Source organism: Perissodus microlepis, chromosome 15, assembly GCF_051167445.1.
Source record: "Perissodus microlepis isolate ML-2025 ecotype Zambia chromosome 15, ASM5116744v1, whole genome shotgun sequence".
Taxonomy (NCBI): domain Eukaryota; kingdom Metazoa; phylum Chordata; class Actinopteri; order Cichliformes; family Cichlidae; genus Perissodus; species Perissodus microlepis.
The window spans coordinates 24,374,666-24,402,489 of record NC_140475.1 but is presented as its reverse complement, the minus strand read 5'-3'; the positions used below and the strand labels follow the sequence as shown (position 1 = coordinate 24,402,489).

Below are 27,824 nucleotides of genomic sequence, written 5' to 3'. Positions count from 1 at the left end.
GGCTCGTACACAATGTCTCATGTCTCATTTCATTTTGAACTTAAACTGAGCAGGTTTTTTTCAACACTGACGGAAAATATCAATATTAAAAATATTACAATTTATATATATAATCAATATTTTATGTCAGTGAAACCTGCAAAAATTGAAAGGACTCAAATGATATTTGAGATTTATCCAGAAAACACTGAAGAGAGTCTCACAGCATGTAAAATGATGATGTAAAACAATTCATCTTCCTGGACATGAATTCGCCTTCATGTAAACAAACATGAATCAGTATCAGTGTGATCATCCCCATTTTCTTCCAAAGTGAGGGACAGACTTTAACTTTTCATTTTCCCCGTGTGAAAATGTTCCAGTGATACAGATGTACGTGTTTCACAAAAAATGATCCACACTATTAAAATTAGCTTTATTCAAGGCACATCGCCAAACACTGAAGCCGTCTCCACTGACTGTGAAATAAACTCACCGTAAACCTTTCAGTGACGTGTGAAACATAAAGGACATTTGCAGTTTTAAACTCAAATAAACTGATTAGAGAGTACAAAGGTCAAAGTTCAACTCAGACACAAAAATATCCCTGATTGAGAAACAAATGATAAATTAACTTGCAGCAATTAATATTCAAAAATAAAAACACTAAACACACTGATGATGGGCAGACCTGTTTCAGTCCAGTGTGAGGTGTTAGCTTCACTCCTAAACTCCGGAGTATTTCCAAAGTTCCCAGGTCTGAGAGCAAACAGTATAGCTGTGTGTGTGTGTGTGTACGGGTTCTTGCGATCTTGGTGGGGACCAAAATCTGAAATTTACTATACTGGTGGGGACCAAAATCCAGGTACTCATCAGGTTGAAGGCATTTTTCACACTCAAAATGTGGTTTTAGTGTCAAGGTTACAAATGGGTTATGGCTAGGCTAGGTTTAGGGTTAGCGGCTAGGGAAAGCATTATGTCAATGGGATGTCCCCATGAGGAATGCAAACCAGACGTGTGTGTGTGTGTTTGCATGTGTGTGCATGTATCTACCACACTTCCATGGTCAGTTAGAAAAACTCAACATGCCTGTCTCTGGACAGTGGGAGGAAGCCAGAGTACACACACAAAAATGTTTGAACTATAAACCTTCCCACTGTGAGGCAACAAACCCAACCCCTGCACCACTATGCCACTGTGCTAGGCAGCGTTGAATACGGGGGTGCCACTGTTTGATAATGTGAAATGCCCAGAATAACAAAACCAAGAACAAAAGTCATCACAGTAAAATATCTGCTTTTCAAACACATGCCAACACATGCTTTATTCTGACAGAGTCGATCACAGTCGTGGGACCGAGTAATGTCCAGCTCATCTGCCCAAACATGGTGGCTGGTGTTTTCCAGTTCCTATGGCAACAAGGGTCCAGTAGCCACCTGTGAAACTTGTGTTTTCAGAATTTTGGCTCCGATTTGGTACCAAAGTGTCAGCGCAATGACGTCTCAGTGGCGTGTCTTAACCATTCGCAGTTTGAAGTTTGAGGCTCGGATCTTGAACAACGTTGTGGAAGAAGTGAAGAGTCGGGTGTGCGTCGGCGAAGCAGTCATTATGGTTCAGGACGAGGCACTGGCTTCATCGGGGAGAAGTGCTCGAATACCAGCGCCGAGGTGAAATCGTCCTCAGAGGTCTGTGGGCATTTTAAGGAGCTGCACTGTGCGCTCCCACCGACAGGCACGCAGGTGTGTACACCTTCACCGTCTCGTCCCAGGAACAGTCCACCACCTGCATACACACAACCACACACATGTTGTTCAAGAGCACCTCACACTCACATCGGGATTTGAACCTGCAGCATCAAATGAACCGAATCAATAGAACAAAAAACATCCTGCAGTCTGCAGACGTACTAAACATGTCAGGCTGACGATTTACAGAATACGGTGCAAGAAACATCTGGAATATTTCTATTTAATGACACTCATAAAAAAACAAACACTAAACACAAAGCCACACATTCTGTTTCCAGCTTCTAATGGATTTAGGATTTATTGCTTAAAATCACAGTAAAATCATGTTTTTTGGTGCTTGAACAAACAAGATGATTCCTGAGGCTCTGCAAGTCTGAGTCGGCATTTACTGACAATCCTCGATGGTTCAAGTAAGGAATGACTGACAGTGAGAGAAGAATCTGATGCTTTCACTCCATAATGATGGGAAAACCCCATTATATAGAAATTTCTGGATTTTTATATTCATATTAATGAAAACTGAAGTCCCTGAAAGATGGAAAAATGAGGCTCATTTCCACCACACGAGGTTAAACACAGATTTAATCCAGGACTATAAAGCAAGCATCGACAGAAACATGATGTCTGAACCAAAACTCTCACAATTTATATACTTCTAGAAATCAGAAGATAGAGCTTGTGAAGTTTGATGTAAAGTGAAGTGTGTATCCAGAGAAAATCTGGAATAAACTGAATGTTCTTTTCTGCAGCAAAAAAAAGAAGATGTGACTGGGCAGGTAACAGCTGGTTCTCTGTGGTAAAGTTAAATCACGCTCAAGCTTCTAGCTGAAATTACCTGCAGCTCTGAGACAACAGAGGAGTTCGGGTTAAGTGTGGTCTCTGTCTCCTCTCACAAACACATCAAAGTGTTCCACCTGAATTAGCTTCCATTATCAGGTCGGGCACAAAGGAGTTTAGAGAGCGCGCCGACTCCAGGTCTGCACAACAAACACTCTTTTCTTTCCTGTGTTTTGCCTCCAAAGAACATCCTCTCAGGTTTGTGAAGGCTAGTTTAAGAGCTGTCCATCGACATAAATCCATTTATTGCACTTCATCCTCTTGCTTTCATCAGTCTCCACTGATTCACCAGCAGGTTGAGCAGGACTGAGAGTGTATTAATAAAAACATGCTTTTATATTTGCAGTATTTTCTCTTCGTCATCCAGGTTTCATCTCAGCTGCGGTGGTTTTACATCAAACCACAGATACTGAGTGTTTCCCAGAAGCTCGTCAGTATGAATGAAGAGGAAAGAGTGTCTGTTAAGAAATAACATTTGATTTGGGTTTACTTTCACAGCACAAACACATAAATCAGTCACGACATCAGCTTATTCATTCATTGGGTTAAAAGTGACCACAGCGCTTTAAGAAGTTGGAGCCGGTCGGCTCAGATGGAGTCGAGGTACTTCTTAGTTCAACCATCCAGATACCAGAATATTTACTCAGACTGACTCGAATCAGAACAGGACAGTTTGTCAGTGTCAGTCATGTTAAACTCTTCATACCCAAATGTTTCCTGTACTTTCATGTAACTTTTTCTTGTTCTCGTCTTTCAGACAGCATCATCAATGAGACATCTAATTGTGTTGACATGCAGTCACAGTCTTAAAGAACAACCACCATCCACAAGAGTCCTGATCTTAGCATCGCAGACTATGAGGTCTTGTTCGTATGTACGTGGGTATCGATAACTTTGTTTCAGCCTTTAGCCCACTTCTTATTCTCAGTGATGGAACCACATTCAAGAAGAAAGATATAGGAACTCTGACATCAGAGACCAAAAACTCACACTTCATTCATCTAAGTGCCAACACTGCAGACGACCGAGCCATCATCCCCTCCCCCATTCCTCCTGGATGATTTTAAACGACCTGCCTGCCGAAGACTTTGAAAAAAACGGTATCTGTATCTGATTTCTTTCTTACTGCAGTTTGTATGAAGCCAACTAATAAAACATTTTGTAATTTTAAAGCCTTCACATTTAAATTTCGGAGCCTAAATTTCATTTTATACTTTTTGGTTGTTTAGCTGGTGCATTTTTACAAAATCAGATATTGTTTGTAAGTCACACAATACAGCAATTTGAGGACACCTGATACGTCAAGAGTAGAAGGAAAAACAGTTACCCCCAATAAGGCAGGAATACTGTTTCCCCTAATCTCTGCCATTTCCATCATGTTTCCTCTTCACCACAGTGCCACTGTATACAGAAACCGTAAATTCATCTTTTTGAACATTAGATTTATATTTATTTAGCACTCTTTTAGCACTCTTTGACAATCTTTGGTAAGTCCACATGTCAGGGGTCAGGCTTTTTCATTTGGAGCATTTGCACTAGGGATGGGTACCGGTTCTGACATAAACGGTAGTAACCAGACCGAAAAGCAGCGCACATTTCGGTGCTTTATTTCGGTGCTTTTTTTTTTCCTGAGATGTCATACACTTTGGATTCCAGCCAATCATTTTACCTTTGCGAGCGTAGCAGGCGGGCCCAGGTACGTACGTTCTTTTAGAGCTGAGCTACAGATTAAAAATGCCCAAAGCAAAGCGGTCAAAGTCTGGCTGTACTTCACAGCAAAATATGCAAACTCAGCAGCCTGCAACAAGTGCTTTAAGGTGATACTGTGCAAAGGAGGTAACACCTTGAATCTGATGAAACACCTGGCGACGTATAGCATTTTATTAAAAGCCGAGAAATGCGCCGTATTTGATAGCTTGCTGCGAGACCTCACACCGAGCACATCTACTGCGCGTGGGTTGCCTGTTATATGACCCGGAGCAACATCCCCCAAGAACCCGAAGAGGAGAGTCCTGGCCCCTAGCCCTGCCAGTGTAGCAGAAATGATGACGGATGATGATGGCGGCAGCAGCCGTTCTTCTCTGCGTGAGTAGCTTAATGTTGTTTGTGTGTAATTTACGTTGAGTAGGCTAACCACGTTATTAAATTAATGCATGTAAGGTGAACTAGCAAACACCGTCGTAGTTACGTGGCTGTCTTCTTGTTTGATGGCAGATACTCCCTTCACCCTGGCCAAAAAGGCTAAAATGACCAAAGAAAAAGTGGAAAACAGCTAAACATGAGAGTTTTTTGCACAAAGTTTGTTTTTTCCATTGAATAAGCACTGCTTCCAGCCAAGAGTGATGCCATAAATCCCCCATAGCTGCAGAAAAGGCTAACATTGTTATCTTTTTACAAAAAAACAGCTGAACATGAGAGGCTTTTGGACCAATTTTGTGTTCTCCATTCTTTAAGCACCGGTTCGAGCACTGTTTAAGCACTGGCACCGTTTCAAAAGTACCGGTTTGGTACTGGTATCGGATAAAACCTAAACGATACCCATCCCTAATTTGCACGATGTCATACAAATATTCAGTGTGAGTTTATCAATAAAAAATAAAATTCAACATTTTGTTTGTAACAAACTCAAGAGGTAAAAATCCTGACTGAATATATTCGGCTGAAGTCTTTTTCCACAGACAGAGCTTTCAGACGATCCAGTGAAGGAGAAAATACAGCTGCAGCTCCACCTCCCTCTCTTTACTCTATAATCAGCCGGGACATGGCTATCATCTGAATGACATGCCTCAGCATGGACGAGGCTATCAGCTGAATGACACACCGGCTCACTGTCATCTGTCCCAGCTGCAGAGTGGCTCATGATTTCAGCTTTCAAAGTACAACCCTGGTTCTGCTTCACTTTTGTGAATCTTAACAATTTGTGCTGTTGCAGGTGTTAGAAGCAGCTTTGTGTTGGATTGAACAGTGAAGAAGACGGGGGATGAAGTCTGCTGGGTGCTGTTGAGGTTGTAAAAACAGAACTGATTGAAGAAATCCTGCTCTGTAAATGTGCTGCAGGTTTAACTTGCATATCCTTTGATTTGTTATAATCCATCACAGAGATGGAGGGCGAATTAAACACCCTAACTGGTTATTTTTACCTGTCGTGTTTGCTTCCTGGAGTTATAAAAATCCATACACACCATTAGCCATGAGCTGGGTATGGTCAAAAGAAATGTTAACACATGTTCAGATTATATTATTGTTTAACTTAATCAATTTAGCGTGTTTCAGCTACTGCTGATTTTTACACTCACCTGCCATCTCTGACTCATCTGACAACCCAACGCCAATAACACTAAGTTGAGGTTTTTTCCTGATTGGTTAAAAAGTGGCTTGAAGAGGTGTTCAGCATTTGGATTTAAGAGGTCAGGTTTAATAACAAAACATAGATGGACTCTTGAACTTGAATACCTGCAAATTGCATTGAAGGACATATCCTGGTCAAAAAGGACTCCAAGATTCCTCACAGTGTTACTGGAGGCCAAGGTAACGGCATCCATCCATTCATCCAGATTTCAGCTGAGTACAATAAGCTCAAATTTATCTGAATTTGGAAGCAGAAAATTAGAGGTCATCCAGGTCTTTATGTCTTTAAGACATTCCTGCAGTTTAACTAATTGGTGTGTGTTATCTGGCTTCATGTATAGATAAAGTTGGGTGTCATGTACGCTATGCCTTCTGATGATACTGCCTAAGGGAAGCATGTATAATGTAAACAGAATTGGTCCTAGCACTGAACCCTGTGGAACCCCATAATTAACCTCAGCATGTGAAGAGGACTCTCCATTTACATGAACAAATTGGGGTCTATTAGATAGATATGATACAAACTACTGCAGTACCTGTAATACCTACAGCATGTTCTAGTCCACTGTCAGAGGCTGTAAGAAGATCATTTGTAACCTTCACTAAAGCTGTTTTTTCTGTACTGCAATGAGCTCTGAAACCTGACTGAGACTCTGTTTTTGTGTTCGACTGTGATCGCTGACACGCAGTAACCACACTATCAGCATCCTTTTGTCCATCGGGCTTTCCTCCTGCTCCATCGAATATCTGAATCAGACTTAACAAGCTTGGATGGCCTTTCAGGGAATGAGTAAGCAAAGTGGCCGTGCAGTGACTCAGCCACTGAGATGAGGAATGCCCTTCTTTAATCAACTTTAACAGCCGGTCGTAAGGCAAAGAAGGCAAAGGCTGCCAAGACTGCAGCAAAGCACAAAGAGGGAAAATGTACAAAGAAAGCAAGAATAATAAAAGATGTGTGATGAGGAGAGGTAAGAGAAGAAAAAGGCCACAGGAAGAAATAGTTTAAAGTCTGAAGAACGTTTCATGTCTCCTCAAATATTTTTTATTTAACATAAGAAAAACATGAATGAAATGAGTAATTAAAAGACTAATAAGCTGGTGGCAAAATGGCACTCTCAGGCAAAAGTCATGCAGCATTTATGTAGCAGAATATACACATTTAATCTTTGAATAGCAGTGCTTCAAGGTACTCACTCTTTATGAATGTACAAAGAGTTGTTCAGTAAATCCATTCACTGTTTTGTCTGTGACATATCAAAGCAGCAAAGTCCTCAAATGTCCACCCCACCAAAGACATCCCCTTTATGATGACAAAGAGTAAATACAGCGAGAACCACAGAAATGTGTCCATTTCTGATCGGAAGGGTAATAATAACGCTAACAGACTTTTTACTTTCAGCTTTAGTAACTAAGAAACTTAAAAAACACAACCTGAAGCTCATTTGTCTTGTTATCCAACTTGAAATTAAAAAGAAAGAACACTTTGTTTTTTATTTTTTTATGCTAATATATTTAACATTTCCTTATTTAAGTATATGGATCTGGAATTTTGGTTTCCATGACTTTGAACTGCAATTCTCTGAAAGATTTGGACAAGATTGTGTTTTCCTATAATCTATAAAACAAATGCATAATGGAGGAGTTGAACTGTTTGCTACTGAGCTACCTTTTCTTTTTTCCTTTGGACAAGTAAGCCCAGATCTGAGCCACAAGCATGGTGAATATATCCAACATCTAGATCAGGGGTGGGGAACTCCAGGCCTTAAGGGTTGGTGTCCGGCAGGTTTTAGATATCACCCTGGGTCAACACACCGGAATCAAATGATCAGTTCATTACCAGTCCTCTGGAGAACTTCGAGACATGTTGAGGTCATTTAGCCATTTAATCAACTGTGTTGGATGAAGGACACATCTAAAACCTGCAGGACACCGGCCCTTGAGGCCTGGAGCTCCCCAACCCCTGATCTAGATCCTTAGTATAAAGCATGATCCTGAGTTAGAAATAACCCCACAGTTAGTTTCAGTCTGTACTACACCACAAAAGGACAGCATGGCATTAAGACAAACATACACTAAGAGCAAAACTTGCCTTATTTACTGATATATTAAATACTGATGAGGCAAAACATTATGATGGTCCATCATGTGCATATACTGTTTGCATGTGTGGGAGATTTCGTTTCGCTCGGTTTACTGCAAATTTTCTTCAGTGTTTGATCAAACCTAACTACGCGTTAGCAGTCTGTGCTTCTTTATTGGACTGTGTGCTTTAACGATGCACATAACAGGGAGACATAATATAACAACATTTGCAATAAAATAATAATTCTTCCAAGGAAACGAAAATAACAGTGGTCAGTTGTACAAGCTTTGAGCTGTTATTAGAAGGAGTTTAAAAAAAAAAAAAACAATCCACAGACCAGTGAACATATGTCATCCTGCAGTCCTGTGTGATCTATCGCCTTACTCTGTCTCTAACACACACACGATAACCACTTAAACAGTGCGCAGTGTGTGTCCCTGTGTGTGCGCGGTAAAGGCGGGTGATCCATCAGACACACATGGCTACGCCAGAATAAAACCACACCAGTGAGGGAGGTAAGGCAGTGTGATGGACGGAGAAAGCAAAGCAAAAGAGAAAGTGATTTAGACAAAAGTGATGAGCATGAGTTAGCACATTTATCAGAGGAAGAAATTAAAACACAGGAGCTGAAATATGTTAAACATGAACAGACCAGAAAAATATGGAAGCTGTGGTGAAGAGCAGACTTCAGGATGATGAATGGCGTTGGACAGTTGGACAGATAATGTAGCCTTATCGGGTTTCCGGTAGATTAGCCCGTGCGAGGATTAACGGAGTGGGCAGCTTGTTTATGGAAATGATGTGCGAGTTCAGTTTGAGTGCTTACAACTAAAATCGAACGCAGCACAACATTTCCCTCAAATCTCCGTCTGCATGTTCGCTCAGTGGAACACGACTCAGCATGTGTGCTCCACTTCACACAACAAGCACCTGTACTTCAGAATACTGTGTTTCCTGACTTTATGTTAGATTGTTTCAACAGATTCCCCATCGAACACGACCTGCTGTGGCGTTCATACTCACATGAAACATATTCAGGATTTCGTTTTATCTTCAGATTTTCTAGAAGCACAAGTAATTCACTTCAATTCAGTTTTAGTTATAGATATTGATAATTGTAATAAAGATCCTAACAATCACACAATCCCCTATTAGCAAGCACTTGGTGACAGTGGGAAGGAAAAACTCCCTTTTAAAAGGAAGAAACCTCCAGCAGGAAAGGGTAGATAACACAGAGAAAGCCACAAGCTCGGCCTTCAGACTGCTCTGAACATCCAGTTTATGACAGTTTCTTTCTACTCGTGTCTTCATGTTTGGTCACAGAGAGCAGATATTAGTATAGAAGACACAGAAACCTGGGAAAGCAAGGAGAAATCTAACAGCACAAACATTTCCTACCTGGATTAGAGATCCCTTGTACATGTTTTGTATGCGCACACATTCTGAGGACAGTTGAATCCCATTTCATGCTAATGCTTAGCCATACTGTATACTGCAGAAGCTGAAGTATGATCGAAAGAAAATACTTTAAGGATGGAGCCAGACACACTTTCTGCCTCTGGAAAAAACAAAACTGTGCTTTTGCCAGTTATGAGGCAGGTTTATAAAATGTCCATGCCACAGATAATCAGAGGAATCTGCAGCTTTGATAAAAACCCTGAAGATGATGGTTCACCTCCCAGAGACAAGCTGGAACAAAAAGCCAAGACCAGCCACACCGAACACTCGACTGTCCACACTTAATCAGTAAAAAAAAAAAACCAAAACAACAACCACATAAACTATCCACAGCCTCACACGTGGAGACAAACCAACCTGTGTATCAGTGATTGGGTTAGTCAGTCCCTGCTTCTCTAAGGTGGTCGAGGAGACTTTGAAGACATTTATTAGCTGTTTCATTAAAAGCTCTGGAGTCTCTCAGATAAACAGAGTGTATCAGTCCTGTGACGCAGCACATTTCAGCAGCAGACGGATGGATTTCTAACCCAAACCATCATCATTTTCTCAACCTAACCAAGCAGCTTGTAGTGCCTAAACATAACCGTGCCCTCGGTGGGAGTCAAACTAATCAGCAAGTGAAAACAGACCAAAACACTGTTCTGTCGTATTTATCCCACTGCCATACCTCCAAACTCTCAAAAGGTGGACATTATCGCTCAACACCAGCGAGACTGACCACTGACCTAAATATTTGGTCAATTTGTTCAGCTCGAACAACAGAACAGAAAATAAGTTCTGCACACACACTATTTTTTAAAAGCCTGAACACCAAAGAACTGGTTTTTAATCACGTTTGAGTAACACGGGCAGTTTTCCTCTGGAGAATTCCCCTTTTGACCCCGTCAATAGGTCTTCCATAGCTTTTACATTCAACTTGTGTCTTATTGAGAATGAAAGGCACGTGTTCAACGACCACCCACAGAGACGCAGAGAACAAAAATCTGAATGAGCCAATCACGTGATGTGGAGGAAGCAGCAGGTCACAGCTGTCAGTGTCTCACGCGAGCTGCAGACAAACTTCACCTGAAATATTAGCCGGTTATATTAATTATTCATGTTTTATCAATTTGCAGCAGCTGCTGGGTCAAACATGGGGGCGGTGAATTTTATGACTGTTTAGTTTATGAGTCATAAAGTCCAACATGGTATCGACTGGCTCGACCAGTAAAACCATTACATAGAAACCTGTACTAAAGTCCTTTTTATTCTTTTTCAAAAGTTATTTGACCTTCTTTCCATTAAAAGGTTAAGATTTCATGATGCTTCCACTTTCACACATTTCTAGAGTTTTTCCACATCCACTCGTCACTGAGAAGAACCTATAACTGTTGAAAAATCAAAGAGATGTGTAGTCCTTACAGAGGACGTGCCCGAGGCCTGTTGGAGCCAACATAATGGTATGACCACTTCCGAACTATCTGAAAACTATTTTCCTGGTGCAGAGAACAGCTGGAAGTTCATAAAATATGCCAGACTGGACCCTTTGGTGCAAACCATTTGTTTGACACTGTGGTCTAAGACTTTATGTCAAAGGGGAAGGTGCAAAAAGAGAACCGCAGCTGCAGTAGTTGTTGTAAAGACCCACCTTTTAGCACATCCCAGCACACCCACTCACTTCACCAGATGCACCTTGTTTAGTTCTCTCACCTTTGATTGGGTGTGGTGCTTGTCCTCAATTGCACTCACCTGTCACACATTATATAAGGACTGCATTCACTTTTGGCTCACTCTTTCTTCACTCCCACACGGGGCGGCAGCTGAGGTGAGGTTCTGTTTGGGTTTTTTATTTTATGTATTGTTTAAGGTAATGAGTAACTTAAATCTCTGTTTTCTTTCAGCATTGGCAGTCCATGTGTGTCTTTCTTTCCTTCCTTCTTTGCTTTATTGATTTGAGAATAAAAGGAGAACCCTGTGAATGATTAGATGACTGCTTATTCTTATCCTAATCGGATGAGCCCATGATGCTGATTACTCAACCCTGAGCCTTCCTTTCCTTCATAACAGTAGTACATATGAAACTGGCAAATAACAGGTTTGGAAATCAAGTGGAGGACAGAGCTGTATCATGAGTACAACAACGAGACAAGCCAGGCGAACGTAAGCCTCCGATGATGATTTTAGTACGTAAACAGAAGCTACTTCAACGAAGCTCAGCTCTTTGTAGAATATTACAGAAGACTGTTTGAGGTAGAAAGAACAAAAGCGACAAAGGAGGGGATGCTAGCAGCTGGTGAGAATCACTGGAGCGCTCAGTCTGTATGACCAGAAGAGCTAAAGGTAGTTGTTTTTCTGTGTGACGGTGTTGTGCAGCTCCTGCAGACTTACAAGGTGAAGCTGTTATTGTATTCTTTTACCTCCATTTAAGTTACTCAGCGTCATTACTATTGCTCTTTAATTCGGCTGATGTCAGCACTTTATTTGAATACTTTCACACTTTAAAATACGAAGTGAATAAAAAAAAATTCGTATTCTTCTTCTGTCTTATTTTCTAATGCTAGCTAGCTTTGCTAAAATTAACCACAGTAAGCAAGCTAATGTTTCACTGGCAGTTAAAATATGACTTGATTACTGACTAGTGATTTCAAATGTCCTTTAAATGCATGTGCAATATCTGTCTCAGCAGTGTTTAACCTCGTCTATTAGACGGTTTTCTGACTTTTTAGAATCTAATCTTTCTACTTAATCGATTATTTGCCAGAAACGTTCTCTGAAAGCAGGACAGATGAATGTCGATTCTTGTTCTTCATTCAAATTATTTAGAAATGCATCACAAAAGTCTTCTAAATTATCCCTGAAAAGAGTTTTTGTTTTTTTCCCTGAGTATCTGATGTGATTCGGGCAGAGAGACGTCCCAAGGAGAGAAACTCGACCCGAGAGGAAGACGGAAAATAAGAGCGGCGATCTGATCCTTGACGTCAGTGCAAGTGTCCTCCACACTGTCACTGAGTGTGGCTCGCATTTTCACAGCCTGCTTCTCCACAATGACACGACTGATAACAGCGCGGCTAACAATACAACTCATTACTGTTGGTGCTTCCACCCACACACACACACTCTGCAGCTCATTACTGCACCTCTCTCTCACACACACATACACACAGCTCGCTGACTGTCACAGTGAACTCTGGCGTTCGGGACAGCCTGCCCTCAGTGATTGGTTGCTGTGGGTAACTGACTGTTTACCATCACGTTGTGGGGTCACGCCGTGGATCGCGACGCCGTTATCACGTACGCACTTCCACCTCGTCACCGTTTGTATCCTGCTCAATCTGATTTTCCACTTGAGCTATTTCTGGCTTCAAGCGAAAACTCTGACGATGGTGCACGCCGACAAAATTAATTTGTATGCTTTCAAGGCGGAGAGGTGAATTATTTCCATCCTTCACAAACCTCCACAAAACAAACAAACAAAAAAAAAACGTGGGTCTGTTTCTGAGTTTCGTACTTTCTTGTAATGTAGTGGTTATAACACATCTGCCTCAGGGCTCACAAGCCAGTCTGCTGCTGTCCTGGAAAAATCTGTGCTAAATCAAACATGTGGATCCATTTGCTGTGGTAACCCTGGGGGAAATAGGTAAGAGTGCGACAGAAATCCCTTCTCCGCTCACTTTTACAGATATGTACATATGATGGAGAATCAGAAGGGATCCGATTTTTGGAGCTGAAATTTTTCAGGTTTTTGTTGGTAGTCTTCTCGATTGGTCATGGTTGTGCAGGCAAAGAATAAAATCCAATCAAATCGGCTAAAACTATTGAACTTTTTATCTTCCTTGTTAAAAACAGTGGCTAAACAAGGATTCTTGACCTAAAGTTATCAGGCTACTTTTCAACTGCTTCTCTGCTTCAGTCTGCAGCAGCTGATCCAAGTCGTGACCTGAAGTTAAGTCAATCTAGAGTCGTCTGTGAAGGTTCTCAGTCATCCAGGTCATTGTAGTCAAAGGAGCTTGCAAAGAAAAGCGTCTGGACTTCTTTAAGTTGCTTGAAGACGTTTCACCTCTCATCCGAGAAGCTTCTTCAGTTCTAAGGTCAAATGGTGGGGAGTCCCAGATTTAAACCTAGTGGGAGTACTCCCACTAGGTTTAAATCTGTAAAGCAGAGCTTGCTTGGTTAAGGTGCATCGCTGCATCAAATAGTAGACGGGAAACTGGCTGAAGGCGTTTTTAAGGGTTATGGTGAACTTTGGCTAACTAAGCTAAACTTTTTTCTTTTTTTTTTTGAAGACTTTCAACATGGCGCACTGATGTAGGAGTGATAACCTCAGCTCACGCCTTCCTAAAGCAGCTGCAGCTGATTTCATCACTAATTTCCCAGCTGATGAGAATCCCAATATAGCTTTAGTCAGGATACCCCACGCACTCATCCGGCAGCATTATGCTGGAATCTGCTGGATGTCACATGTTTCCTTCAGTTTGAGAGCCACGCGGTGCAGCTCCTGTCAAAATTAGTCCAAAAACAGGACTGGACACCGGTGGCCTTTTCAATTCACTGCTTTCTTACCCCGACACATCAGAGCACCCCACACGGTGACGGGCGACCGGGGCTGAGCGTTACGGTGTGTGGGTAAAACTTAGCCTTGTGTGGACAGATTGATTTATGGCCCCAATTCAAAATTACTTGAAACACGGAGTGGGCACAGTGAGGCGAGAACAGAAGAAGGAATATGCCTGAATATGGAAGTCAGTAGGAATACCTGAATAAGGAATGATCCAGATTTTTTAAATGGTACATTTCCGTCTATTAAAAATACCAAATTCAGAGAATAATGGAAATCACAAACTTGATTAATAAAATGTTAGTAAATTTCACTGTTTGCCGTTTTAATCAAGTTAAATCCAGTGAATTCATTTTTCCAGAGTCACAGTTTCATGGCAGAAGTCTAAAGGCCAACCTGACTCAGTTTTACGCTCTGTGCATCTAATTACTCTCAGCAAGCGTCGCTGGTAATGTTTAAACCTGAGTGAGCGTCACAATGCTAAACTAAGTTCTGGGGACACAGATCGTCCCCAGAACCTCTGCTAAAAGACATTTTGGAGCACTGTTATGTTTATATGGTGGTGAGAAGGCTGACGTACACTCAGGAAGGTTATAATATTCATTTGGTTTGTCTTTAGCTGGATTACTCAACGTTTGGGAGAAATTTGCATGAAAACACAGGAACACCCACACACACAAAACATTGGTTCTTTCATCCTTTGAGTGTTACCTCAGTAAGTCAGCTGGCTCATTACAAACAGCACAGGTGGGTGTTTGTTACCTGGTTGGGGATGTGCAGGTTGAAGTCTAATCCACAGACAAACTCTGAATGATGCTCTACGGTATCCAGGAGAGGCTGTTGTCGGCTATAATCCCAAAACCTACAAACACACACAAACAAATATTTGATCATTTTCAAGCTGCAGCATGTCAAAGACAAACGAAGAGCTCAGTGGTTTTTTTCCATTCAATGCAATGACAAACTGCTGAGGAGGAGAGGAGGAGAGGGACATAGAGAAAAAGATGTCAGAAGTTTCGGTAACAGAGTGGGACCAAAACGACGACCCCAAGTGTTCTCTGTGCTGTTTATAGCTAAAGATATGGTGCATCATTATTTCATCATCATTCATTCATTCATGTTTCTGCCATAGACTACACACCTATGCTTATTATTCAGGTGCGACTAGAGAGGCTTTGCATGATTCACAGTTCAAAATAATTCTTATTTATGAGGCTACCCTCCCTTCCATAACATCCATAACAAAACAAAACAGTAAGATGAATATTGCATAAAAAAGGTGCTTAATGACCACAGAGGATCCTCTCACAGTCGCAGTTTAAGCTTTTTTGCAATGCCAGGTCTCAGCATCCCAACAGCATGCGCTGTGGAGACAGAATGCCAGAAACCAACTCAAAGTTCACTTTATCATTACTGTGCACTGATTCTAAAATCCTATTATACTACGAGCAAAAGAAAAGGAAGAACCAGCGTTGATGCTTTAAAGGCTTAAAGAGGAGGAGATGTGAGTGAGAGAGCAATCGCCAAAATGAGGTTATGAAAAATAAAGACGTGACAGAGCGAGCGAGGTAAGTGCAAATAAAACACAGTATCCAGACCCCGGCACTGCGGCCAATCACTCTAATTGAAAGACTACTTCTCTTTCTGGTTGTAAGTGTGTGTGTGTGTGTGTTTAAGCCCTGACGCAGCAAACACTCCCTCCAGACTCATCCACTTTGCAAATGTAATTAAATCATTTTCAGAGGGAACACTGCAGCTCTCACTGGGCTCCATTAGGCCCATATTAATACTGAGGCCACACACACACACACACACACACACACACAGAGTGATAGGTGTCTGGGGACAGTGGAGCATTTAGTGATATTATGTGCTGAGTGTGTTGGTGTAAATCACTGTTCATGCTCAATTTCTTGCACTTGTACATGTTTCTGTGTGTGTGTGTGTGTGTGTGTGTGTGTGTGTGTGTGTGTGTGTGTGTGTGTGTGTGTGTGTGTGTGTGTGTTTGCTCTCATACACACTAATTTACTTAACGAGCTTAACGAGAGTTTTTTTGATAATTCAAACTCATGAAGATAAAAACTCTTCTGAGGACCTGAAATAAACAACACAACAGCAATTTTCAAAACAAGCTTTTAAATTTACAACACTTGTGATGAGTCAAGAGATTTTGAGATTTTATTTTTATTTTTGGCCTTTTTCAGCTTTATTAGATAGATCAGTGAAGAAACGACAGAAAAGCAGGGGCAGAGAGAGAAGGGGGAAGACATGCGGCAAAGGGCCGCGGGTCGTACTTGAACCTGGGCTGGCTGTTCTGCCATATGGCACCGGCACCCGAGATTTTGAGATCTTGATTATTTCGTACAGAAAGTAAAAACAATTTGTACAAATATATCAGTGAACCGGGCCCAGTGCCTTTATATTTCAAATAAAGGATCCACGATCTCTTCCAGAGACTCCTGCATGAAGCAGAGGAGGACTGCTGCTGCTTCAACCTATTAACCCTGTTTCCAAAGAAAAACCAACATCCCAACATTCATCCATCATCAGGACCCTGAAAACAGAAACATCTGGACACTGGTGCTGAGCCAGTTGTCCTTTGAAAACATTGTGTGACCTCTTGGAAAATTGAGACTTTCTGAAATAAAAAGTCTCAGTTTAATGGGATTTTTCTTATTATTATCTAATGATTTAATGCTCAAATATTGGGATAAAAACAAAATCAGCTTGATTTCTACATTTTCCACAGTATCGATATCTAAAAGCATGAGCCACTGCAGTCAGCTCATAGCTGCTAGATAATTATTCTGCCTCTTAATGCACTGAATGGGACCTCTGTGACAGAACTGTCCTGTGAAGCACTGTGGGGGAATAAATCTGTTTGAGCACAGAAAGCTCAAGCTTCACTGCGGTTATGAAAAATGAATGAAAACATACAGATATTAGTTAACTGATGTTTCATTCACTTTATGACGAACTATTAATATAACTGTTTATCCTTCATTTTTGAATGGTAAACAGCATAAAAACACTATGTTGCATGAATGAACATCAGAGACAACTTTGCTCTTCTCTGTCTTGGGGAAGTTGAACACTGCCCAGAGTTACCTCTGTCAGGGAGGAGTCACACATTTGTGTTGCTTTGATGCCAGATGTTTGGGGTTTGTGTTTACAAGAACCACAACCAATCCGATCTTTAAGTTTTACGTCATTAGTCGTGCCTGGGCCTAAACTCGCTGCAGGTCCCTAAGTCACACGATCACTGCGGCGTCACTGAGAGTTAAAACTGTCCAACTCCTTTCATCTGTAATAAAATGATCAGCGTTGTTGCTCTACCAGGTGTAACAATTAAGTTTAACATCCAGGCATCCATGAAAACCAAATTTATGAAATGTAACTGAGTTAGAAGTTAGCAGGGAGTTAGCTCGCTAGTTTCCATCTAAATATAAAATATACCATGTTCTGACTGAGAGATTTGCAAAACAAATTAAAACGTACAGCTCTGCTATCACTTCCAACATAAATAAAGACGGAAAACAAAATAGCAGTGACGTTTGTAGGGTTACTGAAATTGGGTTAGCTGGTATATAATGATGTGCTACTTGATCGCTAGCGACACAGCTATGTTAGCATAATATAAACAGTGAAGCTAGACGATGAACGCTAACCTTTTTCCACTCAAAGTTAACGTGAGTGTTCCCGAAGGTTCAGGACAAACGCAATCGCATGGCAGGATGTTGTAAACGGACCGAACTTCAGTCGGGAGAACAGCTGAGATAATCCATCCACAATTCGAGGTTAGTTATTAATATACTGCTGCATGGGCTGGGCTGCAGTTACATCATAAGGTTTTGAAAACTGAGCTTTAAAATGATTAGTGGTAATAAAACCCGAGAGAGGCCGACAGTGATCACTGACTGTTTTTAGGGCTTGTTGAGATTAAATAGAACAAGACACAAAGCATTAAAACACGTATAAAACACAAAAGCCTTATTAAACACAGAGTACTTTGGGCCCGGAAGCAGGATTCATCACGTCATCACCCAAAGACCGGATTCCTTCCATTAGCAGTTAGTACGAGCCAAGCTAGCTTTTATCATATTGGACTAGAGCAGGGGTGGGGAACTCCAGCCTCAAGGCCCCATCTCCTGCAGGTTTTAGATCTCACCTTGGGTCAACACACTGGAATCAAATGATCAGTTCATTACCAGGCCTCTGGAGAACTTCAAGACATGTTGAGGACGCAATTTAGAGTGCCCCACCCCTGGATTAGAGTAAAAATAGGATGACAAACTCCTTGTGACGAGGGAAAGATAAATCTGTGGTTGTCCCGTGATTACACTGAATTTTCTTCTTTGTTTGATGACGAACTGCAAGTAATTCCAGCAACCAACTAAGGGCCCAGATGTTGATCATGTAACACCCTCAGCGTCTTTTGACTGCAGAGTAACTGCACAGATTGTCTGGTGGGAGGCAACCCGTCTCCAAACAGTTGCAGCCCAATTTGGACTGACTGCAGTCTCTCAGACAGATTGCTTTGTCATGGTCTCAGCTGCAGGTCAGTCTGTGATGTTGGAGATCTTTGATAAACAGATGAATTATGAAGGAAGAAAAATACAATCAGTTTGATCCACCATCTGGAACGCATCTGCTAATAATTAAATCATACCTGGATAGAAGAACATATAGGGGAACACTATCAGTCATGGATGGGCCTCCCCAGAGCCAGATCTCTGTGAGATCATCCTGACAGAGAACAGAACAAAAGGCAGAAACATCCAAAGAAGAGCTTTGAACATCCTTCATGAACCCTGGAGAACTGATCCTGAAGATCCTCACAGAGCTGACTTAGAGCTGAAGAATAAAGGCACTCATACTTAATATTCACTCTGAAGCTCGTTAGAATAGTACAAGCTCTGTTTTTACTGTATATGCTGTATATGTATATCCATGTATGTTTCAATAAATCATACACCTGCCAAGACATAAAGAATAATGGGTGGCTCAAGACTTTTACACAGTACTGTATGTGATGACTAGTTTTTTGGGATCCAATCATAAAGTTGCACAGTCTTACTCATCAATCGATCATCACTGCAACAAAAACGAGACACCAGCAGTCATCAGATTAAATGTGAGGAAGAGGAAGTGGGATCTTCAGATTATGTTATAGATGACAGCAGGTCATGCGTTTGTGTATTTGTGTGAACGTACGTGACACCCAGTGACTGTCTCGCTTAGACAAACACAACATGTTATTTGGAGAAATTAAGCTTGGCCATCTTTTGTCTGCATTTTCCATGGTAGGTGATTATTTAGCCGCTTTTGTGTTTTATTCTATAGAACTATCCATTCACCTGTCAGCTTTGTGCATTACTATAAAACTCATTAACTCACAGCGGAGGGGGGGGGGGGTCAGGAAGGCGAAAATAAAGGGCAAAGGCTGTAAAAATAACAGAACGTGTACACAACAACATTAAAGATAAGATGACAACGAGACAGAAATGTAAAGAGAGCGTGCCCATTAAGCTCATGACTCTGATCCGTTTAATTTAAACAGGAAATTAATGTTAAGGGTCTCACACACACACACAAACACACGCACACGGCAGATTGTGTTATCTAAAGCAAACACGAGACATTATAAAAGGAAAACATGATCTCAGAGTCTCCGTTTCAAACTAAACACCAACTCTGTGTGTTTCAAAAGAGCCCACAGAGAAGAGAGGCTTAATTAAAAGTCATATATTTTGGATTGTGGTGTTGAAGTCAATCTTTAATATGAAGTATAATATATAAAGCAAGCCTAAAAACAGAAAGGAAAAGACGATTAATTACATGTATTAAATGTACCGCGATTGTTCTCTGACAGGTTTGAAATGCAGAGCTGCATTATGGATCTTTTATAGCCTTAATTTTGCTAAGCTTGCAAATCTTAATCTAATTTATTTGACATTAATGTGTAGAGCGATATGAATGTAGCACAGCATTTACTCTCAGCTAACCTGCCCCTGTCCCTGAATCTTTAAAATACAACTGAAGAACCAAAGAAGAGAAAAAAACAAACAAACACGAAAACACAAAAAACACATACTGGAACACTTGTTTTCTGGCTGGCATCACTTTACTGTGGCCTAAAAGAGTCTAAAAGTGTTTGTGCAGAGCATTTTAAACTGCATTAATACATTCATGATGAGAAAAATCCCTGAAATCTACGCCGTAACCTTCCACGTGACCTGATGTGCACCTCCCATGAAATGTAATTACACTTGAATGGCGTGGAAGGTTGGAGCATAGGGTTAAAAGGATTTTCTGGTGACATCGTAAGTTAGGACGTAGATTTCCCGCAGAAGCCTAAATCAAACTTCAAGCACAGGACAGAAAGTGATTAAAACAACTGTGTGTGTGTGTGTGTGTGTGTGTGTGTGTGTGTGTGTGTGTGTGTGTGTGTGTGCGTGCGTGCGTGTGTGTGGATGGACATTGACCATGTTTACATATCTTTGTGAGGACCAAAAATTGGAATTTGAAGGCATTTTTGAGACTCAAAATGTGGTTTTAGTTTTAGGGTTACAATTAGGGTTATGCATTCATTTTGTCAATTAAATGGCTTCACTAAGATGAAAATCTGTGCACGCATATATATGTGTGTGTGTGTGTGTGTGTGTGTGTTGGTATATTTGCATGTATATCTGTGAGTGTACAGGTGGATTAGGTAAGTGTTTGCTTCCACACGTGTCTCAACACAAAGGAAGGCCCACAGAAGCAGGGATATTTACTGAGTCGGAGTTCAAACCTAACATAGCACCTTTTTTAGTACTGACCACTGAAACTGCCTAAAGTTCACTTTAGCTGCAGCAGTGGTGGTGGTGTGTTTAGGGTAATATTCACAAGCATTTAAACGTTTTCAGTTATTCACCTGATTAACTTTAGGAAAGCAAAATGGTTTTGGTTCAAATCAGTGAATATTTTGTGTATGATGGCTCGCTCAGGACAGGACGGCAACCGCCCCATGACTAGAAAAAAACGATTACAAGTAGCTGCGGTAACAAACTGAGTTTGAACATGCCTCACCTTTAATCTCTCTTTGCGCAGACCGTTCTCATTCCCAACGCGTAACATACCGACGATTTATCATGTCTCGAGGCATCCCATAGGAACGCGGAAGGTCACCTTTCCCTATGATACGCGCCGGATTGTGGATGGCATGCAATGGAACGACGCTCCCGGTGGTAACACGCATTCCAGCCGTGTCCAACTCTAACCTTTATCCTAACCCTAACCATAACCCTAACCTTAACCACAATCTTAATCGTATTAGATAGTGTTTTCCAAAGCGATTAATGATTTTGAAATCATTAATCGCTGAGAACCTGTTGCTCTGCGCCCACTGTCAACCACAGGTCGCCTGGCGGGAGGCAATCTGTCTCCCAACAATCCCAGTCTGACTCGGAGTGACTGCAGTCCGACTCGGACAGTTTGGTGACTTTTCGAATTTCTCTTTCAGATCTGTGAGGTTCTGTCTGGACTCTGAAGGAAAGGCATTAACATGAATATCTGTGCATGAAGATTTACAATTTTCACCAGTTTATCACCACAAACAGACTGCATGTAATAACCAGTTCACCCACTCAGTTGACCCCATTCAGTCACAAACTGAGAAACTGAATCCATCTTATTGGCATTTTATTGCCTTGACAAAGTTGCTTTGCAGACAGCAGCAGACCTGCTCCCCGTCTACAAAGCAACTGCTTCAGACAATGACTTTGACCATGCTGTGGTCTCAAACCATTGTTTTCCCCCCCGTGACTACGACATTAATGAAACATGTTAATAATTAAAATTTCACAATGAGTGCCCAAAACATAAATAATCTATACATCCATAATCCATCCTTAACTGCTTATTTAATCTAAGTTTGCAGGGCTTGCCCAGAGACAGAGGGCCAGCAGAAAGACAGACAATAACTCATGCTCAGATTCACACCTGCACAGAATTCAGAATGTTTGGACATGGAGGCAGTCAGAGCGCTCGCAGCGAGCATTAGCAACAATGCTAACAGATGTTCTACTGTGACCCCAAATACCAACAAGTGAGGAAAATCACTCACTGATGTGTGTGTGAGAGCTTGTGGACCTGAATGTGAAGAGGGACGTTTCCTCCTATTGGGGTTATTAGAGCCCACAACTGTCACATCTGAGGGATGCTCACACACACACACCACACACACACACACACACACACACACACACACACACACACACACACACACACACACACAGCTGACAATGGGTGATAATTGTCTTCATATCCTGTGTTTGGATTACTCAACACAAAACAAACATGCATCACGTTGCTATTGAAGAAGCACACACACACACACACGCACACATTGGGTATTCATATCTTGTGGGGACATCTAATTGACATAATGCTTTCCCTAGCCCCTTCTCCTAACCCTAACCATGAAACATGAATGCCCAACCCTCAGCCTAAACCTAACCATAACCCAAATGTAACTCTGTCAATAAAACCACATTTTGAGTCTCAAAGTTGTCTTCAAACTTGTGGGGACCAGGATTTTGGTCCCCACAAGTATAGTAAACTTCCAATTTTTGGTCCCCACAAAGATGTGATTGCACGCTCACACACATACACAGACACACACACACACACACCTGTTTGGTCAATCAATCACCTCTAGGGTGATATCAATCAGTTACTTCCTGCTGCTGTTACAAAAAGGACTTGATACCAAAACTAGGAGCAACATAGAGCTTTTAAGCTCTATATTGCTGAGCTGTTCATCACTCTTTGTGGGTTTATGATTACAAACAGCTGCTTTCCTATTACATGCAGGTATTAAGTCAGTTTCAAAGTGGACCCGCTCTGCTGGTTTCGCCGTGTTTTCATCTTAAGCTCTGCGTGATTTGGTGAATTACGTTTCTCTACATGACTCAATTCCTCCTGCAGCTGACAAGACACCAAACAAAGGATGAAAGGAGAGATTGGTGGCGAGCTGAAAGAGGGAGCCCGCTGAAATAAACAGCAGACATTTAAGATGCCAAACATAACTGAGGGAAAACAGCTAAAACGCCAAAGGGAAGACGGACAGCTCAAAGCGGGACGTGCCGATAGCTGGCTCTGTGTCAGACCCCGTGTTTAATTGTTTTATTGATCCGAGCTTTAATTGGCTCAGATACTCTATGTAGACTGCTGGGCTGCCCTGACACACGCACGCACACGCACACACACACGCGCGCACACACACACACACACACAGATATTACCACCTGCCAGATTCCAGCAGATTTTTGCTTGCGGCTGTGAGCTCGTCAGCATCTGCAGTAATAATCCACAGAAACACTAAGAAAGCACCAAACAAAGGTTTTTACTGTTGCCGTCCTTTACAATGAAGCCCTGAGGCTGCAGAGAAAGATTTCTGGCATAAAAGTGACGAATACAAATAATTTAGGACAATAAATTCTGAAAAACACTTTGTATATGCAAGGAAGGTTTGCTGAATACAAACAGGCAGCAGCACTTCAACACTCAAATTATACCGTGCAATACAAGCACTTTAAATACTTTCATGTTTTATCTATTAGGCAGAAACTCAGACTCAAAATCAGACAGAGACGTAAAGAAATTCTCGAGAACAACGATCTGACCCAAACAGAGCCCTGATCGCGGCGACGCGAAGCACAAGAAGAACAAAATCAATCTAAAACAAGACCAAGAGCACAAAACCAATTCCACAACTGGATAATCATAATGGACTCGGGCTGGGATCACACGAAGAAACAGAAGAATCCAAAAGAATGTGTTTACAAGTTTTATTTATATACCACCAAATCACAACTACTATTGCCTCCGTTGTTTCTCCATCAGTACTTTATATTGTAAAGATGATAATACAGAGAAAGAGTGGGAAGGAAAAGCTCCCTTGGTCGCGTATCCATCATTTATTTATTCTGGTTAAAGCTGATTCTGACTAGAAAAAAATTAAAAGACCTGAAGGGGCAGAGGAACCAGAGAGAGACTACATGGAGGAAAAGTTTGTGCCAAGGACAAAATTAATCGGCAAACCAGACTGAAAGCGATCTAAACTTGGTCCGAACTGATTCTGGTATTTATTTTTCATATGAAAACGCTGTAGGTACAGATAGTGGTTTCTTAGTTACCTCCAGCTGCTTATTACCACATAATGGACCTTGTTACAGATGTGTTATCTGAAACATCGTTTAGACTTTTAAAGGCGGATGTCATTATGTCCAAGTTTTATTTATAACTTGAGACTTCACTCATCATGATAATTGTAATCAAGGACCCTTCATATCAACCAAAGCTGATCTTCTGTATAGTAAAGAATAAATTTAATGAACGAAGCATTAAAATTAGTTCCCATTTCAACCTTTAATCATTCAACTGTCTTCATATCATGTTAGCATGAGAGTCTTTCCCATCTGTACCTCTCAACATCATCATTGTATTTATTATAATCATATCTGAGGTTGTCCGCAAACTACAGAGGGAAGAGAAAATAAGTGGAGGCCACACAGCAGCATCGCTTCTGCAGGGACGGCTGGACGGATGGAGATACCGGATCTCACGTCAGCACCTTCTCCACTGGCTGTCATTACGTAATGCTAACGCTGTTAGCAAAGCATCTGAAAGAAGCTTGCGTCTCTTAAAAAATCAATTATTTTAGATCCTCTTCCATCCGGCAGCTCTGCATAATTAGCATATAAGCTTCACATCCTCTCTTTATTAAAGATAAACTTAGAGTTTGAATGCTTTTTGTTTGTTTCTTAAGCGTGTGCAGCACAGAGATGCATCGAGCAACATGAGCAGAGACCCGCTGTCACTCATTTTCCATCGTACATCCACTGTTACAACTTTGGATCTTCTTAAAACATCATCCCTGCAAACTAAACACTCCCTCAGCTTCCGGTTGCTCCAAACACTCAAGTCAACCAGTTGTTTCTGTCCCGTTAAGCTGTATGATGTCACAGAGAGGGCGTAACCCTAAAGTGGTCATCTCGGGGCAGAGTGATCCGCCTGGTTCCAAAGACATTGCGGCCAGCTCTGGGAACCCCTCTGAGAATTTCTCAGAACTTGAAGCAACATCTTCAAATGAGTTATTTTGTCAGAGCAACAGTCCCCAAAACAAACACATTCCTCACATTAGAGAAGAAAAAAGCCCAAAATGATCACATTTTTAACTACTGAGTGGCTTAAATGACTCATCGACTGCCAGACTGCTTCCTCATTCGTTTTCCTTTCACTGATTAATCACTGTTAAACAACGTCTTGCTCCAGGCCAGACAACAGGGCAACCTCACCCTTCATCCATCTAACTGCATCTGTTTATCCATCATCTGCCCGCACAGCCTGACATTCGCGCAGAACAACATCGATTCCTCTGTGGTTTTAAAGAGCCGAGCGGACAGAGAGGACTCCAAAGCCGACAGAGAGGATGGATCAGATATATTCTCATGAGAAGCACAGAGGCAGTCTCCCTTGAAATTACACATTTTATTAACTCATCCTCTGCGGCCCAATAAAGGAGCAGCTCATCCTTCCTCTGTGTCTGTCCCTCCATCTCACACACTGGTTAACTTTACCGCAAATTATCCCTCAGTGTCCTGACTCGTTGCTTCTGCCATGATGACACCATCCATTCCATTTGGCAGTAACTGAAAGGAAAGGAGCAGAAATACTGTGCAGGCCACATCACATCGCCGCTCCTTTAACCTCAAAAGAAAGTTCCTTTCAAAGAATCAAATTTGCATGACAGAAACTTTACAGGTTATCTTAAAGACCCAGAGAGGAGACTTATTTCTGCAGAAATGTTAACATTACTCTGCAGGTGTAGGTCATCCACACCGTGCACATGCTGCACGCCCCAGCCCTGAAATAACCGCTGGCACCTGGATTCCTCTTTGTAACTTAAAGCCGACCTCGGAGTTTATTTGTCCAGAGTAGATGCTCGTTCTTCCACATGATGTACTGGCTCACTGGGAATTTGGACTTTTTCTGTGAAAATGTGAAATCAAAAATATTTGTGCTAGTGTGGAGACACCAATCCAGCAAGTTCACACTCATCCTTTGGTACCCAGGGCTTTCAGCTGGGGGGTAAAAACGAGCGGAAACCACAAGGAGCTGTGAAGATGGTTGGAGTTTGCTCGTGTTTTTGTCCATTTTGTCTCAAGTGAAGTCGAAGCTTCAGGAAACGTCGAACTCAGGTGATCTCTTCATTTATTTAAGTCTGATTTATTTGAGATGTTTCAAATTTCAGATTAAACTTTTGATTTCTGGCATCCACTGCAGCTCACAACGTTAATCATTTCTAAATACGCCTGTTGTGAATAATGTTCTGCATTAACCTCCGGAGCTGAATAACTAAAGAGCAAAGCGACGTCAGGCCCATCATTTTTAAACATCTTGAACTATTTGTTCACATCTTTATTTTCTTTGTTTAATGTGTAAATGAGCTCAGTGGGGTTCATGCTTTGCTTTGCTCTCTAATGTTTTCTCTCCATTTCTCTGTGCAAACACATTAAACTTGTACAGCGGCTTTCACAAAATGATGTGGAACAAAATGAGTTCCACATGCTTGCTCGCCTGTTAGCGCTCCTAACGTTCTACCAGCACTGAGCTGCAGAGAACCTTGTTTAAAGGTCCTTAAACAAACAAAGCTCAGTTGCCACTTTGTGAACAGGTCGAAAAGAGAGAAACGCCACAGGTGATCTTACCTGACAGTGAAGTCATACGAGCAGGACGCCAGCACAGTCTTATCAAAGGGAGAAAACTGCAGGAAAAGGAACAAAATGGAAAACGGTTTATTGAGATCGTGTTTCCAAAGGAAGAAAGGAAGAATATCAAGTTATCAACTTTAATCTCCATCACGAACACCTGCTGCTTTCCTCGAATATTCATAATCTGATTACAAAGAAACAATAATATGTAATAATGTGAAGGGGAGTCAAAAACCCTCCAGAGGGACATGCTGCAGACCTTTTAATCTTAAATCAGCGTCGAGGTGAAGGAGGTAGGGCATGTTTGACAGTTTGAAGGTTTAATTGAAAAAAATGACACATTTTACAATGTGTCGTTGGAACTTCGAGCTCCGCTGTGCACACACAAGATAATAACCACAACGTGAAAAAGTGCTGAAATGTTTTAGGCTTTTAAAGTAAAAATTACTCTGTGTTTTACAAAAACGCCAGTAATAACTGCAGTTTTCCTTTCAAAACATGCAGAACAACAGAAGACGCTGCTCAGTTTGTGCTTCATGCACATTCCACTGTTTCTGATGCTGAGCTCCAGTTTGTCCCCATCATCAAAACAAACAAACAAACAAAAAAAAAACAACTAAATTTTCGTCTCCATCATAAAAGAAAAACAGCTTCCGGCAGGCTGAGCAGAGTTTGCAGCATTTCTCTGCTCAGCAGTTTGTGCAGAGACACGGAGAGCCTGCGAGGAGTCCACAGAGAGCGATTTCACCGACGAAGTACTCCCAAATTAATTTATTCGCTCATTTGTTCCCCTCTCTGCGTCTGACAGTTTCACCTTTCATATCGAGTCCTGGCCTCGTTTAACATCCTTCTCTTTACTGCACTTCACGTTCATTTAACGCTGCTTTACTTGCAAACACATTTATTACCAAAGTAAAACCCAGGCAGCTGTGACGATGCAGCAGAAATGTTTGGTTTGCAGGTAAGCTGCTCAGAAACCGCTAACCAAGCAGCAGCTGGCAGGGCTGGAAAGTAAAGTCACCACAGAAGCACCAAAAACCACACTTCCTATGACGTCCACTTAAGGCTGCCGGCAGCAG

At 41.6% G+C, this 27,824-nt stretch overlaps 1 protein-coding gene across 2 annotated transcripts in view; it reads right to left on the bottom strand.

The window, feature by feature from the left end:
- Positions 1-401: 401 nt before the first annotated feature.
- The window catches only part of pex7 (peroxisomal biogenesis factor 7), a 44,898-nt gene continuing 17,475 nt past the window's right edge, over positions 402-27,824 (bottom strand). For both annotated transcript variants that reach the window (XM_084952695.1, XM_084952694.1), the window contains exons 9-11: positions 26,743-26,798; positions 14,750-14,849; positions 402-1,761 (exon numbers count right to left, since the gene is read on the bottom strand). In XM_084952695.1, coding sequence (XP_084808821.1) covers positions 1,678-1,761; positions 14,750-14,849; positions 26,743-26,798 — 240 coding nt within the window. In that variant the 3' untranslated portion in view covers positions 402-1,677. The remainder of the gene's footprint in view (positions 1,762-14,749; positions 14,850-26,742; positions 26,799-27,824) is intronic.